General features: G+C 38.7%; 1 protein-coding gene across 1 annotated transcript in view; it reads left to right on the top strand.

Annotated features, from left to right (window-relative positions):
• Positions 1-5,995: 5,995 nt before the first annotated feature.
• Positions 5,996-16,876, top strand: part of ADAM28 (ADAM metallopeptidase domain 28) — a gene marked incomplete at both ends in the record, with an annotated part of 65,204 nt that continues 54,323 nt past the window's right edge. Inside the window, 2 exons of the mRNA XM_082843710.1 lie at positions 5,996-6,047; positions 13,240-13,343. Of these exons, the coding sequence (XP_082699836.1) occupies positions 5,996-6,047; positions 13,240-13,343 (156 nt within the window). The remainder of the gene's footprint in view (positions 6,048-13,239; positions 13,344-16,876) is intronic.

Raw genomic sequence — 16,876 nt, forward strand, 5'->3', positions numbered from 1 at the left:
GGCACGAACCTGTGTCCGCTGCATCGGCAGGCGGACTCTCAACCACTGCGCCACCAGGGAAGCCCTTTCTCTACCTTTGATTGTAAATAAGAGGAATGAGATTTCCCTATGGGAGTTTACATGTGAAATCAACACATAATGAATCCAAACAGATATAAGCAGAATGCCTCCCTTGTCCCTTTGGAAAGGATTACTATTTGACTAGGGGACCTTATCCATAAAAATAGAGTAGGGAGGGAAATTTGTAGTTAGGCCAATCCAGGCTCTCTCTCTTTTTTTTTTTTTTTTTTTGCCATATCAAAGCACACATATTATTGGATCTTAATTTTAGTTTTTATACCAGATGAAGGGTAGGGGAGAGTGTAGGTTAGCAATGGAGCACAGAAAAACTAGAAGAATCACAGATATAAAGATGGACAATGTCTATTCTCATTCCACCTGGAAGACAGAGTGTTCTGACAGCCCTATCTGCTTGTTAAGTACATCAGATTATGCAAATGGTGCATCAGTTTGATTGGACTCAATAAATCTCTGTGATTAGCTACTGCTTTTTAATTTAGATACTGTATGATGAGAGGAAGGGTCACTTCATGTTACAAAGAGCCTAATGCAATGTAGCAAGTCTTAAATAATAGCTAGTAATTCAGGGTGATTCAGGGTGAGAGGAGTTATTGGCTGATTATAACAGTAAAACTTAAGGTAAAATCTTATGTAAATATAGTACCTGAAAGGAGATAACAAAAACCTCTTGGCTTTCGTACATAAAAATGTATTTACAGAGCTTAAAAGCCAATAGCTTTCTTTCTTTGTGTTACACTATCTAGTTACCACAGGTGGGAACATAAGTTAGAAGAGGAAACCTTAAGGCTTTACCTTTGTTCTGGTTTTAAAAGACTAACAGCGCTTTTCTCTTTTTTCTTCTAAGACTCAGCTGCTCGTGGCTTGTAGTTCAGGGGCTCTGCTTGTTTTTTGAGTGATCCTCCTTCAAATCACTAAATCAATGTGCAAACATAGATTCATTAGCTCCTATTTTCTAAGCACTCTGTTGGGGTCTTGAGGGTGCAATGGTGACTAATATGTATCCTCAAGGAGAGCTCAGTTTAGGGGAGAATAGGTCTGTTCTGAAAAAATATTTTGATTTTTGTGTTTACTTTATGTAATTTTTAAATTATAAAAATAATAGTAACCACTACTTAAAAATTAAGAAATACAGGAAGAAAAGAGGTAAAAACATTCATCTTCCCAGCACATACAGAAACACCTCCCTAAATATTTGGGAATTTTTTTGCTTTTTTTTTTTTTTTACTCCAAATAGGTTTTTGAAATTTTTATGTAGTTGTGACCATTTTGTATATAAATTTGTGGCTTCAGTTTTGTTCCAATATTATAATGTTACAATTTCCCATAATATTAAATTTCATTGTAAGTGGTTTAATATTTTATTGAGTAGGTATGTAGTTGACTATATGCCCATCTTTTTATTTTTGGATATTTAGTTTTAGTTTTATTCCTTATAGATAATGTAATTAACATCTTGATGCATAAAACCCATTTTATATTTCAGACAATTTTCTTAGAGTGATTCTCAGTGGTTGAATTACTTGTTTAAAATAGAAAATATTTTAAAATCTTGAATTTGATGACCAGTCTGTCTTCCTTTAAACTCTAAGTTTGTATTTTTGTTTGTTCTGTTATAGGGATGTGATCCAATACATTTTCAACATGTGTACAGTATGTGTATAGAGCAGGCAGAAGGAATGTATTCAGCCGTGTTAACGCCTGAGTTCCTTATGCTCTACAACATATCCTTTAATAGCGTCTCTGGAAGCTATTTAATTTACTCAGTGCCAGCTCTGTGTAGTTCATTTCTGGACACAGGGAAAACAAAGGTGGTGCCTCAGTATTCACTGACCCTGTAGTGCGTCTTTGGGTTGAAGGAACGTTACCTCTCTGTCTGTTCCAGAAGCAATTTGTAAGAGCATAGCAGTGTAGGAATGTTTTAATTAAATAAAAACATATTGAAGAAAGATCCTACACCCAGTGGTCCCAAGATTTGTCACACATGCTCAGAAAAGATCAATACTGGGACTTCTCTGGGGGTCCAGTTGTTAAGACTCCGCACTAATGCTGCAGGGGGCGCAGGTTCGATCCCTGGTCAGGGAAGTAAGATCCCGCAAGCCGAGCGGCCAAAAAAAAAAAAAAAGAAAAGATCAATATCAAGTCTTTGATAATTCAATGACACTTCCTTCTCTAGGTTCTAGGTTGTGGTGAAGATGATTCATGTTAATACAAAGCAACTAGCACATTCTAATCACACAGTAAACATTTGCTCCTTTCTCTCTTCGTGCTAAGAAGACTTTGCATCCCCTTGGTCTGAGTAGAGTCAAGTAGGTGGTGACTGAATAATCCTTTTCTCCCAGTTCCAATACTAACATCATTTGGTCTTTTTTTCTACGTGATGTTCCTTGAACTAATCAGAATGGAAAGCAGAAAGAATAGTGAGAATTCTGGGCTGAAAAGAGATTTTTGTGAAGTTCTTTTGAGGAAAAATACAGTCTTCCATGTGTGCTATTTCTCTTCGCCCTTAGTGAATAGGGACAGAGCTATAATGGTCCTGGGAGGTGAAACAGTGACAGTAAGATCTTCCTGGAGCTTCAGTGAGAACCCATCTTGGGCAGAGTTCAAGACCTGATTTTTCATTCAAATGATTTGATGATTCTAAATAATTACTGTTGAAGAAATTTTGAAAGCCTTGAATGACATAAACATACAGAGAACACAGCAGAACGATTATATTTATTAAATCAGATACAATCTATGAGTCTTAGTAACCTACCCATAATTGGGTCCTTTTTTTCCCATGATCCCACTCTCTGTTTTAGATCCATCTCCTCCTAAGAGGTAAAGATAAGGTGTTTTAAACCTTGAACACCTCCCCTACCCATTTATCTATGTCTGTTTCTCCAGAAGTTTCTTTTTTGAGGTGTGCAGCAGGGAGGAAAACAAGAAGAGAGGGTGTCCTATTGTGGTACAGACACTGCTCCAAGAAACACTTCCCAAAGCATCAATGAAAAGGCAGAGCTCAAGACCAGATCCTCCCTGATACATTACACTGATCCTCATTGCCTATCTCCTGCTTGGTGCTGTGGGGTCCTTTCACTATCAGTCTTTCCCAGCCAGCATCCCTAAAGGATTTTCTTTTTCTGATAATCATCTCCCAGTGGACTGTGGCCCTGAAGGATGGAGTAGGATCTGAGTAACTCCAACGCTACCAAAAAACAATCCTTCATAAGCTACACACTGCTGAAGTCCCTGCAAAAACTCCCTTAATACATCTGGACCTCAGTTTCTGCATATGTAACTTGGAGTTGTTGATACATACATCGAAAAATTTTAATAGGAACTAGCGACACCACATACAATGAACTTCAAATGGCATCAGGCGTATATTAAAGGGAAGGGGCTTTACAAGTGTCTTATACATTACAATGCATAGGAACTACACAATCTGGAATACCAGTTCAAAGTAGTAATGTTCTTACCTGTAACCAGATCAGATTTCATTCCTCACTATTTTTAATCAAATGATTAAAATGGATCATCTTGTTAGAATCCTCTCTTTAGGTGACATTTAACTAAGAGAAATTTGTGTAGAACAGAGGATAAAGTAAACATTTTACAAGCGCTTTTCAAATATATATTATCATTTGATCCTTATAAAGTCCAGTGAAGTAGAATGCTGGAAGTTATTTGCTACATGACTTTGGAACTTAACTTTCTCCATAATCAAGATTTAAGAGAAAGTTATATTCCCAGTGTAATAAAGCAAGTGGCAGAGTAAGAACTTGAACCTGTATTTTCCCACTCAAGTTCCTGTGCTGATATCACAACAACATCTTCCCATTCCCCCAGACACTCTTTGCTCCAAAAACACCAAAACATTACCAGCCATAAACTAATGTGTTTATCCTCCTCACTACTTCTCACAGTTGGTTCTTCATTGATCTCATTGTTCTTGCCTCCAGGAAGCCTTCCTTGCCCTGATAGGATTTCGGCATAGAGGTCACCTCTGACTTCTGACTGCTATGCCTAAATCTATCATAGCACTAAACACAAGGTACTGTGATATACGGACAGTACTCACTTTGCACAACTTCATGGTAACTGTTCTTGCCTATCTGCCTCACCAGACTGTAAGCATCTCAAAGGAAATGATTGTGTTTTCAGCCATGACTTCAGTGTCCTACACGTAAGATATTAATGAATGTGTACAGAATTAATGGAGAAAAACCATGTAATCATTTAAAAGCAGATGTATTCTTTCTGTTCCCTGAAAAAAACAAACCAGTAGAACTTGGATGGAAGAGACAAGACACCTGTGAGATTCCCAGTCCTGATGGCTGAAATGTTCAATAACTAGATTAAAAAATTCCCTTATGCTTGTTGGCCAGAATGTGTATTATCATTTAGAGATCTCCCTTTTCATTGCAATCACTAGTATAAGAATGTACTCAGAATCCATAAAATGGTGCATAATTTTAGTGGACCAGGAATGGGTTTTGTAATAATACTTCAGGGTTTTTTAGTAGGAATTGTATATTTATTTCTCAACAGAAATATAACTGGGTGTATAAATCAGCTGCATAAGTAGGAAGCATTAGAGTCTGTGAGTAGGAGATCAGACAACACCAGGTCCAAATTCCACTCCTACCACTTGCTAGCTAGGTAACTGTGGGCGAGCTGCTTACTCTGTTTATTCTATAAAATGAGGAAAACTGAGTCTTAATCTTCTGAATTTTTTATCTTTTTAAACCCCAGTTTTTTTCATATACAAAATATGGGTAAGATGATATTTATCACACAGGAGTATCATAAGAATCAATATGATAATTAGTATAAAGGACCTGGAACTTGGTAAGCAGCTCTAATTAATATTAGCTATACTGTGTGATATCTGGGCATGCCAGCTTAGACTCACTACCACCTGTGACAACTCCTGAAATTATCCCGGAAATTACATTTTTTGAGTCTTAAAGGCTTCCCCCTACCCCCTTCTCTTGGTTGTTATTGATGATACGAATACCCTTGGAGAGCTGAAAAACCTTGAGCTTACAGAGTCCTACATTCTTATTCCATGAGAGTTCAAGCTCCCTGAGATCGCCATTGTGGAAGAACAGGCTAAGGATACAAAATAATTGGAAAAGAGAGTTTTATATAATAATGGGATTGGATCAGAAATTGCTTCACTGAACCACATGTATATGTGAGAGGATAACCTTCTCAATAAATTTTTGCCAACATAGCAAATACATATACATGTATTTATTTATTTTGCTTTTTTTTAAAATTTTTATTTATTCATTTTTTTATTGAAGTATAGTTGCTTTACAGTGTTGTGTTAGTTTCAGGGATCCGCAAATGATTCAGCTACCTATATATATATACTTTTATATATACATGTATATATGTGTATATATATATTTACAAATATGTATATACTTTTTCAGATTCTTTTCCCTTAGAGGTCATTACAAAACACTGAGTATAGTTCCCTGTGCTATACAGGAGGTCCTTGCTGGTTATCTATTTTATATATAGTACTGTGTACATACACATATATTTATTATACACATAATAAATACACACATTTGTCAAGCTGCATTGAAGCCATTATTGCAGTGGCTTACTGGAATATAGTATTTTACTGGAAATGTACTACTTCTGAGTGGGGAATATGGGGAAGAAAGAAAGAGAAACAATAGCGTAGGATCAAGGGATCTTAGAGCCAGACTGCGGCCAGAACTTCCTCCTGCTGTGCCATTGTCACAGGACCATAGCTCTGAGGTTGTGCAACACCTTTAGTAAACACTTCCTGAAGCAGAGACAAGAATGAACCCTGAGGTTTCATTCTGTCTCGCTTGAGAGGAAGGGACAGACCCAGTGCACGTCTGCTTGAGACAGAAGGACAGACACCAGGCTCCTGGGATCACCCAGCATGTGGCCAGTGCTTCTTTTGACAGCCACTTTCCTCCTTTCTCCACTTCCAGGTAGGTGTTTAACTCCTGTTCAGGTTCTGTTAAATACCCAGGGAACTGCTTGCTTTTCATCTTCTCCCAGTATTTTTTTTTAACCAATTTTACTAACCAGTTGAGCTGGTTTAATTTGTTGTTTTGGGGGGCCCTGACTGATTTAAACACTCAGTGTAAAGGAGAGGCAAGCAGACTTCCTGAATCAATATTTACACGTCTGATCTGAGAACATTTGGAAATCAGAGGGGAAATTTCATTCAGCATCATTTAAACAGTGAATGTGATCTTTGCATCAAAGAATGGAATGCACCCAGATCAACCTTGTCAGTTTTTAGAGCAGTTAAGATGAGGCAGGTTTGACTGGTTATTGTGGTACAGAAGGCTTCAGAAAGTATCTGTTATTATTATTGGGGCCAGTTCGATTCGTCCTATTCCTTTCAATCACATTTTTATATTTAGTCCTTTCATTATTGCTGATGATAAATATGATGAATTAGAAATAAGTAGTGGACCCATTTCATGTTTATAAAGCACTGTGATATTACTCGATCAAAACAATGTTGCCGTTGAACTTACGTTGATTGTTCACTTCCATTTTGCTGGTTAGATCAAACATCTGTCGACTGAAAAAAAAGAAAGCACAATGTGAGAGTTGTGAGTGAAGTTTTATTTGGGGCAAAATGAGGACTGTAGCCTGGGAGACAACTTCTCAGATAACTGTGAGGAACTGTGAGGAAGAAGTAGGGCAGGGAGATCAGTATTATGCGTTTTGGTGAAGGGGGTCCATGGAATCAAGCGTACATTTTGGCAGGAGGTTGCTGCTAGTCACGGTGAGCGGATGTCTCCATTAATAATTTTAGAGCTTTTCTAGATATGAGAAAATGCAAGAAATTGGGTTCATAACATCTTCTCCTAAAAGTATCTAATTATCTGAAGGTCTGTTCTGCCAGTTTTTCCCAGAGTACAGAGTGCCTCATTTCTGATCCTTGCCGGCCCTGAACTCCTGTTTCAGGCTGCGTATTGAAGGTCAACTACTGCAGTGGCTAGTGACTTCATTCTTTTTTTTTTTTTTTTTTTTTTTTCGGCGTACGCGGCTCCGGACGCGCAGGCTCGGTGGCCATGGCTCACGGGCCCAGACGCTCCGCGGCATGTGGGATCTTCCCGGACCGGGGCACGAACCCGTGTCCCCTGCATCGGCAGGCGGACTCCCAACCACTGCGCCACCAGGGAAGCCCCAAGTGACTTCATTCTTGTAGTGCCAGATGGTGAGCAGCAATTTTTAGTTTAAGAATTCAAAAGTAGAGTAATATTCCTTCCTAATAATCAATTATATCTAGCAGATCTCTCCATCTCTGATGAATTCTCCAGTTAGATTTTGGTTAAATTAGATTGGCTAACACATTTCCTTTGTTTATTTCTACTTCGAGAGCTTATTGAAATTCAGCACGTTAGCTTCAGTGCGTGAGACTCCTTCCCTGGTAAACTTTTTCCTGGGCTTTAGAATGTTTGCCGGGACCTAGAAATGGGAACACATTATCAACAAGAAGGATGCGGTTAGGTAGGGAAATATTCTCCTACCCCTTTTGCCCACACAGTACTTTGTCACTAAAAGCGACTTTCCTTTTACACTGGTTTGTGATTTGTTTTTCAGACTTGGGAAAGTTTTAACTTAACATCTTTTGGTATAGAACTGTGCTAGGAATTTAAATTATTGACTTAAAACTCCTATTTTTTGAGTCAAAGTTAATAGAAATCTTCTTTCCCTACATTCTCCAAAAGTAGGATCACTGAACACTCTCTGGGACACTTTGCTTGGTTGAAACATAAGAATTGTTTGTGTACTAGCCTTACCCAACAGCATAAAGATCAAGCGGGATCTGTTAACAGAATAACATAGCTACCAGTGCGGTCCACCCACATTATAGCCTTTTCGGTGAATTTGGGCATACCAATTGATTCTGTTCTCCTGTCTTTGCATTCACATCATTTGCCCCAAGAGACAAAACATTTTTAGAGGTCATGTCTCAAAGTGTGACATCTCTGAATACTTGGTGAGAAGGGGACAGAGGTTTTGAAGTGGCTTTTTTGAGGATGGGGGGATGAACAGAAAGCTGCCTTCCCTTATCTTCCATCTGGAACAGAAAGCTGCCCCCTCTTTTTTATTTTCCATTGTGTATTTTCAAGAATGTCTCCGTGAATCTGCCTGCCAATTCAGGGGACACAGGTTCGAGCCCTGGTCCGGTAGATCCCACATGCCGCAGAGCAACTAAGCCTGTGAGTCACAACTACTGAGCCCACGTGCCACAACTACTGAGCCGGTGTGCCGCTACTGAAGCCCATGAGCCTAGAGCCCATGCCCCACAACAAGAGAAGCCACGGCAATAAGAAGGCCATGCACCACAATGAAGAGTAGCCCCTGCTCACCACAACTAGAGAAAGCCCGTGTACAGCAACCAAGACCCAACACAGCCAAAAAAAAAAAGGAATGTCTCCATGGTCCCTGAAATAACCCTGAAATGAAATACCCACTGAAATGTAAGACGTAAAGCAATTTCCATTTTCCCATCTCCTCCTTTTTTTGTTTCTCTGCCCCCATCATCCAGAGAATAAGTATGTGCCCCTCCAACCATGACTCCTGCCCAGTTCTTACATATGCGAAATTAAAACATGAGGTCAAATCAGGCCAACTGTTTGTAACGAGCTTTACAATCCCCTGAGAAAAATAACTTATAAGATTTCATTGTAGGAAAGGGAAAAATATTTAAAGAATGTGACAGGTGCTTGGGGGTGAAGAAGTAAGGAGAAATTTCTTTACTTCAGCAGAATATCCAGGGGGTACAGTACTTTTTGAAATTATTTTATTTCAAATTGCAATTTCTTCCTATCTTCATAAGTTGACTGGAAGACCCCAAAGAGTATACGTAATTTGATCTTTAGAGCCAAAGTGATAGACATAATTAGGATGTCTTTTTTCCTTTAGTGTCTGTACTCACTTTTACTGCATGAAGTTTAAAATCACCAGATAGTTTGATGGGGTAGCTTGATGGGGTACAGAGAATCCCAGAACTTAAGTCCATGTCATTGTATAAACCCTGATTCAGGGCTTCGCATCATGTGTTTAGTTTGAAAAGACATTGCTTTCAACAGTTTTGAAAAGATTTGAAGAAAAATGGAAATATCAGTATTATGTACAAAGGGGCTAAACTCTAAAATGGCTCCAAACACATTAAAAAATAAAGTAGCCATCCAGACTACTGTCTGGTATATTAATCTTGTCAACAAGATTTAACTTTTCTAAAGACAGAGGGAGGGAGGCGGAGAGAGAAAGAGAGATAGAGGAAGGAAGAAAGAGAAAGAAAGAAAGAAAACGGTTGGAAGGAAGGATGAAGGGAGGGTGGAAGGAAGGTGAGAAGTTTCCAGATTAAAAGAGAGTAAAGAGGGCTCCCCTGGTGGCGCAGTGGTTGAGAGTCCGCCTGCCGATGCAGAGGACGCGGGTTCGTGCCCCGGTCCAGGAAGATCCCACATGCCGCGGAGCGGCTGGGCCCGTGAGCCATGGCCGCTGAGCCTGCACGTCCGGAGCCTGTGCTCCACAACGGGAGAGGCCACAAACATGAAATCTAGATAAAATACCTGACCCTAGAGTGGATCCTGCACTGGAATGGGGAAAATGCTATAAAGGATATTATTTGGTCAATTGACAAAACTGGAATACTGATGGTAGATTAGATAAAAGTACTGGCTCAGTGTTAAATTTCTTAAATTTGAGAGCTGTGCTACGGCTGTGTAAGAGAATATTCTTGTACTTAGGAAATACTCAAGTTTGTAGGGGTAAAGAACCATGATGTATGTAGTGTAACAAACTCAAATGGTTAGAAAAAATTGTGTGTATGTATATTTATATACATATGTATGTGTATATACACATATGTATATATGTGAGAGACTGAGAATATTCAAAATCTCAGTGACAACAACCTCAAAATATTGGTGGCTTACAAGAATACTTTGTCATTCATGAACATGTTGGCAAAAGGGTAAATCTGTGAATTAGGTAAATCCGGGTGAAGGATATAAAGACGTTATTTGTACTATTCCTATTCTTGCAATTCTTGTATACATTTGAAATTATTGCCAAATAAAAAGTGTTTAAAAGTACCCCCCCCAAAGATTTCACTTTTCTAAAACTAATAAACAGTGAAAATAATGATCTAACCCAAAGCCAAATAACAGTTTTCTTTTTCTTGATCCGGTTTTGCTCGTCAAAACTAATCCATCCTGTGAGTTCTGTGGGAGAGAGAAAAGCAAGTATTAAAGTGAATTAGTAGAAACATATTGTGTTTCATCTCAGATTTCTGTAATCCCTGGATGATAGTTAGTTGCGTTTGTTCCACAGGCCTCAAAATAATTAGTGTGCTGTTATACAGCGGGGAGGAGACGGCACCATCACACCTTAGGATGATGAGCCAAACAACACTTAGGTCTGTTGCCTCTCTTTAACTGCTGTATAATTTGTTGTATCCCAAATCTCATTCTTTCAGGGCCTTCTTGGTTTCAGAAAAAGAAGGGCCATTAAGGGAAATTCTATCTGTTTTCTTTAGAGAATGTACCCTGTTGTAAGAATGTGAAAAGCTGGAAATCTGTTCACTTCACACTGAAGAAAGTGAGAGGTTGCTGGAGGCGTTTTAAAAAATATCCTGGTTTAGTTTATTCATTGATTTGTTTTGGTTGCCATTTGGAAGTGCTTGGCCATCAAACAAAGAGTTGGAAAGAAATTTCTCCACTGATTTACATGCTTAGACTCCACATTTCATAGTCAGTTGGGAAACATTAGCATTTAGATACTAACTAGAGGCATGGAGACCAATGTGTATATCAGAGAAAACTTGTGTTGGTTGGATTGGCCTGTCCCCTTCTCACCACTTCTGAAGGGGAGCATGTGAGTGTTATCCCTTTCTGCTTTTATAAAAAGAATTAGTTGGGTAGTTATTATTTTATGAACTGAGGGCAGCTTAGACTAATATTTCCCATCAGAATAATGTGTGTTTCATACAGCATTTTTAGAAGAGTTACTCTTGTTGCAATGTTGGTGAATATATGGCTTCATGAGCTCCATATTAATGGGACTAATTGCATTGATTGAACACAGTCCACCAGACAGCATGCGGGTGCCTTATGGTGTACTTAGAGAGTAACAGGAGACTGTACGGAATTGCTACCATCAGTTAATTTCTGGCAAGAGTAATTTTCTTACTCTTGGCATCTTATTATTTTGAAATAATTATGATAATTAGGAAAATTTTCACTCGATGGAAAGAAAATGACTGATTTACTGTTCCTTTAGGCTTTTGAACCTCGCTTATTGTTTTAAAACTAACATTATTATTTTCCTCTACCAAAAATTAATTAAATAGAAATAAAAGATGCCCAGTGATTAGCTCTATAACAGCAAGAAGTAAGTGACTGAGGGAACTTGTGATGTAATTCTTGAAGTGTGACTATGTAATGAGACATTTTATCACAAGGTTCTGATTAGAACATTATTGAAATGACCGTCACCTATTCAAAGAGATCATTGGAGATTCTGTATTTATTTGCATAAAGTTGTAGACTACTTGAACTGTTCTTCAAGATCATTTAATCTGCCCCCTCTTTTCACAATTAAAAAACCCAAACTAAACCCAAAGTTAATGTAGTCTAGTGTTGACGCCACGGCTTTAAGTGTTTCTGAATTATTTTTAACAGTACATCTTGAGCCAGTGAAAGAAATGCCATTTCATCTCTTTAACACTCCATTTTTGACCCAGTGAGCTTTTAGCAAATTTAATCACTTTTTCTATTCTTCAAAGTTAGATATGCAAATGGCTCTTGAATGGTCAGAAGAATGAAAGCCATCCTAAAATGATAAAAGAAAATTGATATCCCTAGGAATTTTGAAAAGTTTCTACTTTAGTTTCTGAAGAAACTTTGAAAAAATAAGCATTTATTCTCTGGAACATCACTGGGATAAGTGTACATTCATGCAAAGTGACTAATGAAAAATACTGTTTTATTTGCTAAAAGATCAACCCCATCACATAAATTTATGTTATCATAGAATTTAGGTTTGCCTATTTTAATGAGCTAGAACTACCCTCTAGTCATTTAAAGCCTTTCCAGTTCTAGTTAGGACACTGCTGGGTTGGGGCCATCCTGTGGACCCCTGTTCCCTTGTACCTACATTCTCTGTGGATCTGCAGCCCCTTAACCTCTAAAGAGCTGGTCTGTTGACATTTCCTCAGGCACTTCTTTATACAGAGCAGGGACTGGACCATGTGGGCAAATAAAATAGAAAATTCAGCATCAGCTTTGGGAAAACTGAATTTCTCTAAAAAAAAATAACTTCTAGAAACAACATTGAAATGAGAATTCAAGATGCCAATAGTAGGTTGAATCTTTCCAATTCTCTTTCAATATAACTGCAGGTTCAGAAGTTTTCCTTCCAGGCCAGTCCTAGTGTTCTAATTGTCTGCTTCTCCAGGTTTCATATGTTTCATGTTTTGTATTCAAAAATGAAGGTATGTCTGTACTGCAAAAGTCAGCCCATTCTATGGAGCTGATATTGGAGCCTTTTCTTACTGATTTCGTTTCTTTCATTACTGTAAACTATTGCTGTTGGAAAACCCAAGAAAAATATATTAGAATCTGAAATGGCATCCATTAGTTATTTCATTTTTATGACACTGTGTGGTTTCAGAGCGCTTCAGTTTGATTATTCTGACACTGATTAGGTTCTTGGAGGATTACTTTGGCTTCTGTTCTCCTGTCCTGGCTTTTGCTTGAACTGTTCGCTACCTTCCCCTAGGGGACACAAAGTGGTAAAGAGAAGCGGGAATATTCTTAGTGAAGAAATATCTTCACTAAGTGTTTTTGAATTATTATCTTTTATCTTAGTGAAGATATTAAATATCTTCACTAAGCTGAGAAACACCGGTAAACTTTCAGTGGGAAGATATCTGAAGATATAGATTAAAGATCTGAGAGGAAGAGTGGGCTTCTGATTTTGTTGATCTTTTCTGGTATCTGCACTTTTATAACTCTCTCACATAACTCAGTTAAAGCCCCTGTGTGTGGCATCATTCATCAGAAATGCAGTCAACATGACCGCTACCGAACAGCATATGTTAGTTCTGCTTAGCTGAATCTTCTCTTTTTTTTTTTTTTTTTTGCTCAGTAAATTCCATAAAAGAACTCCCTGGAGTGAAAAACTATGAAGTGGTTTATCCCAGAAGACTTCATCCACTGCATAAAAGAGAGGTCAAGGATCCAGGTCAACAGGTACAGCTTTTGATTTAATAAAGAATTTTGAATACACGCACACACACACACACACACACATACGCATATATATAACTATATTTAATATGTAGATATATATACATACACACATTTGTGTTTTTTAACCTGTCTTACCTTTATTAATCTTCACGATAACCCAACATTCTATTATTAGCTTTATTTTGATTTTAAAGTTCTGGTAGTTGAGATAAACTAACTGTCCAAGGTCACACAGAGGGTGAACTTTATTTATGGTAATTTATAACTTATTCTGTTACTTCTAAAGAAATTGATGCAACTTCTTTTATCTATCTCTTTATATATCTCTATCTATCTATCATCTATACATACACACATACAAACAAAACCGTGAACACTAAAATTGAAGTAAAAAATAAAATATTGTGGGTGAATAAATGCATATATGTGTAGTAAATTAGGATTAATTCCTGTAATTGAACATAAAATTTACCTCTGTTTTTTCAAGAGTCGGCTATTAAAGTTTGTAGAATTCTTACCACTTGACAAAACACACATTCTCAGTCAGAAGAGGAAAGCTAAAACATGATGATTCATTCCACAGCAATTTTCTAATTACCTACACCTGGAAGTCTTCTGCTGGGAGCCAGGAAAATACAAATAAATGAGACATAAATGACAGCTTCTGCATCTACCTATTGTAAGATGAAACTCACTGGAAGCTCATATTCCCCAACTGGACAAAGTTCCTCACAAATTATTTTTTCTAAAGCAAACACATGTATAGCAACAGAACCCAGAGTAGACTCTGTTTCCCAAAATAATTGTCTCTCAACAAAATGTTTCTGCTAAATTTATATAGGACCCATATGCATTGGATTCCCTGTCAATATGGCTTTCTTCAAATGCTTTCTGGCAGTCTTTTAAAAATGCCAACTACATTTTCCACTGAATATTTTGAGGTGAAAGCCAAGTTGCTAGAAATTAACTTTGTGGTTTCTGTGTTGAGACTCTTGGTCTTCCTTGTGCAAATAATTGATTAGCAATTACTTGAAACATTTAGAATTCAGAGTGCATGGGACAGAGGGGATCCCTGTATCTACATAGATCTCAGTCTGGATTGATCACTTCTCAAGGCAATGAAGAGGAGGACTCTTGTACTTATTATTACACCACTGTGCCCTCTGCTGGACCAGAGAATTAAGGCACCAACATTACCTGTCAGGTATGCCAAGAGCACGGCCCATCTTTCTGACTGCCTCACACCTGGCCACATTACTTAAGATTTGAGCTAGAATGAAGTAATCCTCTGAAACATTTTCTGGAGGAGGCACTAACAGCCAAGACAGAATCTTAAAGATTTGATTCATGATTGTATTCTTGCCTGTATTTTACATACATGGCATAAGGAGACCTGAATAAGCGTTTGTTGAATAAGTGAGCAAATGAGTAAGTAAACAAATAGACAAATGAATGAGTGTAAGTGGAATACATTTCCTATAAACCTGCATAGATGTATAGTCAACACATTCTCAGTCAAGGTCCCTGATGTTGAAACTTACATTCCAAAGGTGGTCACTGTTCTTGCAGTCTTCAGATCACATGCTTCCTTAGAGGCCAAAATTATCATGCTGTTGGTCCATGCCTTAAAACAAAATATCTGGGGCTTCCCTGGTGGCGCAGTGGTTGAGAGTCCGCCTGCCGATGCAGGGGACGCGGGTTTGTGCCCTGGTCTGGGAGGATCCCACATGCCATGGAGTGGCTGGGCCCGTGAGCCATGGCCGTTGGGCCTGCGCGTCCGGAGCCTGTGCTCCGCAACGGGAGAGGCCACAACAGTGAGAGGCCCGCGTACCGCAAAAAAAAAAAAAAAAAATCTGGCATCACAATGCCTCCCCTATTGGGAACAACATCAGGCCTTAGCTAGGTCCACCAAGGCTTTCAGAGGCCTCGGATTACTGTATGTTATCACGATAGTTGGGCTACAGGGTTTCCTTTGTGTATTCACAGGCATCATGTTGACTTTACAGTCCTGTTTCCATCTCAGAACCATACAGGACTCTAACCGTCCCAATCCACCCACTAGACCTTACCCATGGTGTTTCCTGGAGGAAGTTTTTATTTATATGTCCCTGTGCCCAGTTAATCTTACTCAGTGAGCTCCAAATCATTTCCTTCTAGTGGAAGCTCTCCAAATCAAGGTGCCTATTTCCTCTCCCAACCCATAGCTCAGAACCTAGATAGAATACAAATAAGACACACTTCTTATTAGCAGGCATTGTTCTCCACCATGAGCTTCTACTTGAGAAGTACAGTTATAACATTACCCAGTGCACCCTCTTTCGTATAGTCTCTGGTTTTCTCCTTTGCTGTTTTCTTTCATCCGTACCCTCTATGATAGTATTGGCTAAAACTCCCATTACCCAATTATCTTTTCTGAAACAACCTCCAAATAATATTTTATCTGAAAATCTACTAAAATCCGTTGCTGACAGAAAACAGATATCTGGAAGGCTCTTCTGTATGGACGGTCATATCTGGTATCCTCCTAATATTTTCGTTTTATCTGGCCTTTCTTAAGCCTGAACAAGAAGTGGTGACAACAATTCTCCATGACGTTTGTTTTCAACCCTCAGGCTTTTTTCCAGCTCCTGTTATTCATGAAAGTGAACTCAATTAGAGCAGCTTCCCCTCCTCTAGACCCACAGTGTAGGATATTTATAGTCTGAGATTTTTGACACCAGAGACACACTTCAATAACTGAAAATTTAAAGGAAATTTTAGCTGAAATAACTGACCTTGGAGATGGCAAATCCCTGCACAATACTCTGACCAGATGGCTCTAACTTTTTTTTTTTTTTTTTTTTTTTTTTGCGGTACGCGGGCCTCTCACTGTTGTGGCCTCTCCCGTTGCGGAGCACAGGCTCTGGACACGCAGGCTCAGCGGCCGTGGCTCACGGGCCCAGCCGCTCCGCCACATGTGGGATCTTCCCGGACCGGGGCACGAACCCATGTCCCCTGCATCGGCAGGCGGACTCTCAACCACTGCACCACCATGGAAGCCCCTTTCTTTTTTATCAACAATTTTATTTTTAAAAATTTTTATTGGAGTATAGTTGCTTTATAATATTGTGTTTATACTGCGCAGCGAAATGAATCAGCTATATGTATACATACATCCCCTCTTATTTGGATTTCCTTCTCATTTGGCTCTAACTTTCTATTGTCCCTGGATGAGCTCAGGTCCTTTTCTCTCTCCTTCAGGAGAGGGAGGAGACAAGAAAGCTTGACCTTAGGTGTAACACAGCAGTGGAAGCATCACTGAGTCCATAATAACTGGTGCTTTATCACGTTTGCTCTGCCATATTGGATCTCTTTAATAACAACAATGTCCTAGTACTTCCCAGTGAATTGGTAGATATTACCTGTCACCATGGCTAATAACCCTGTTTTATAGGACAAAGTCAGAATTCAGTACCTGGTAACATCTTCTTTAAAATTCTTCTGTATAGACCTCTCTATCTCCTCCTGTATATATAAATCTAAACTTAAAATAG

This window comes from Leucopleurus acutus, assembly GCF_964270905.1.
Source record: "Leucopleurus acutus genome assembly, chromosome: 7".
Taxonomy (NCBI): Eukaryota; Metazoa; Chordata; class Mammalia; order Artiodactyla; family Delphinidae; genus Leucopleurus; species Leucopleurus acutus.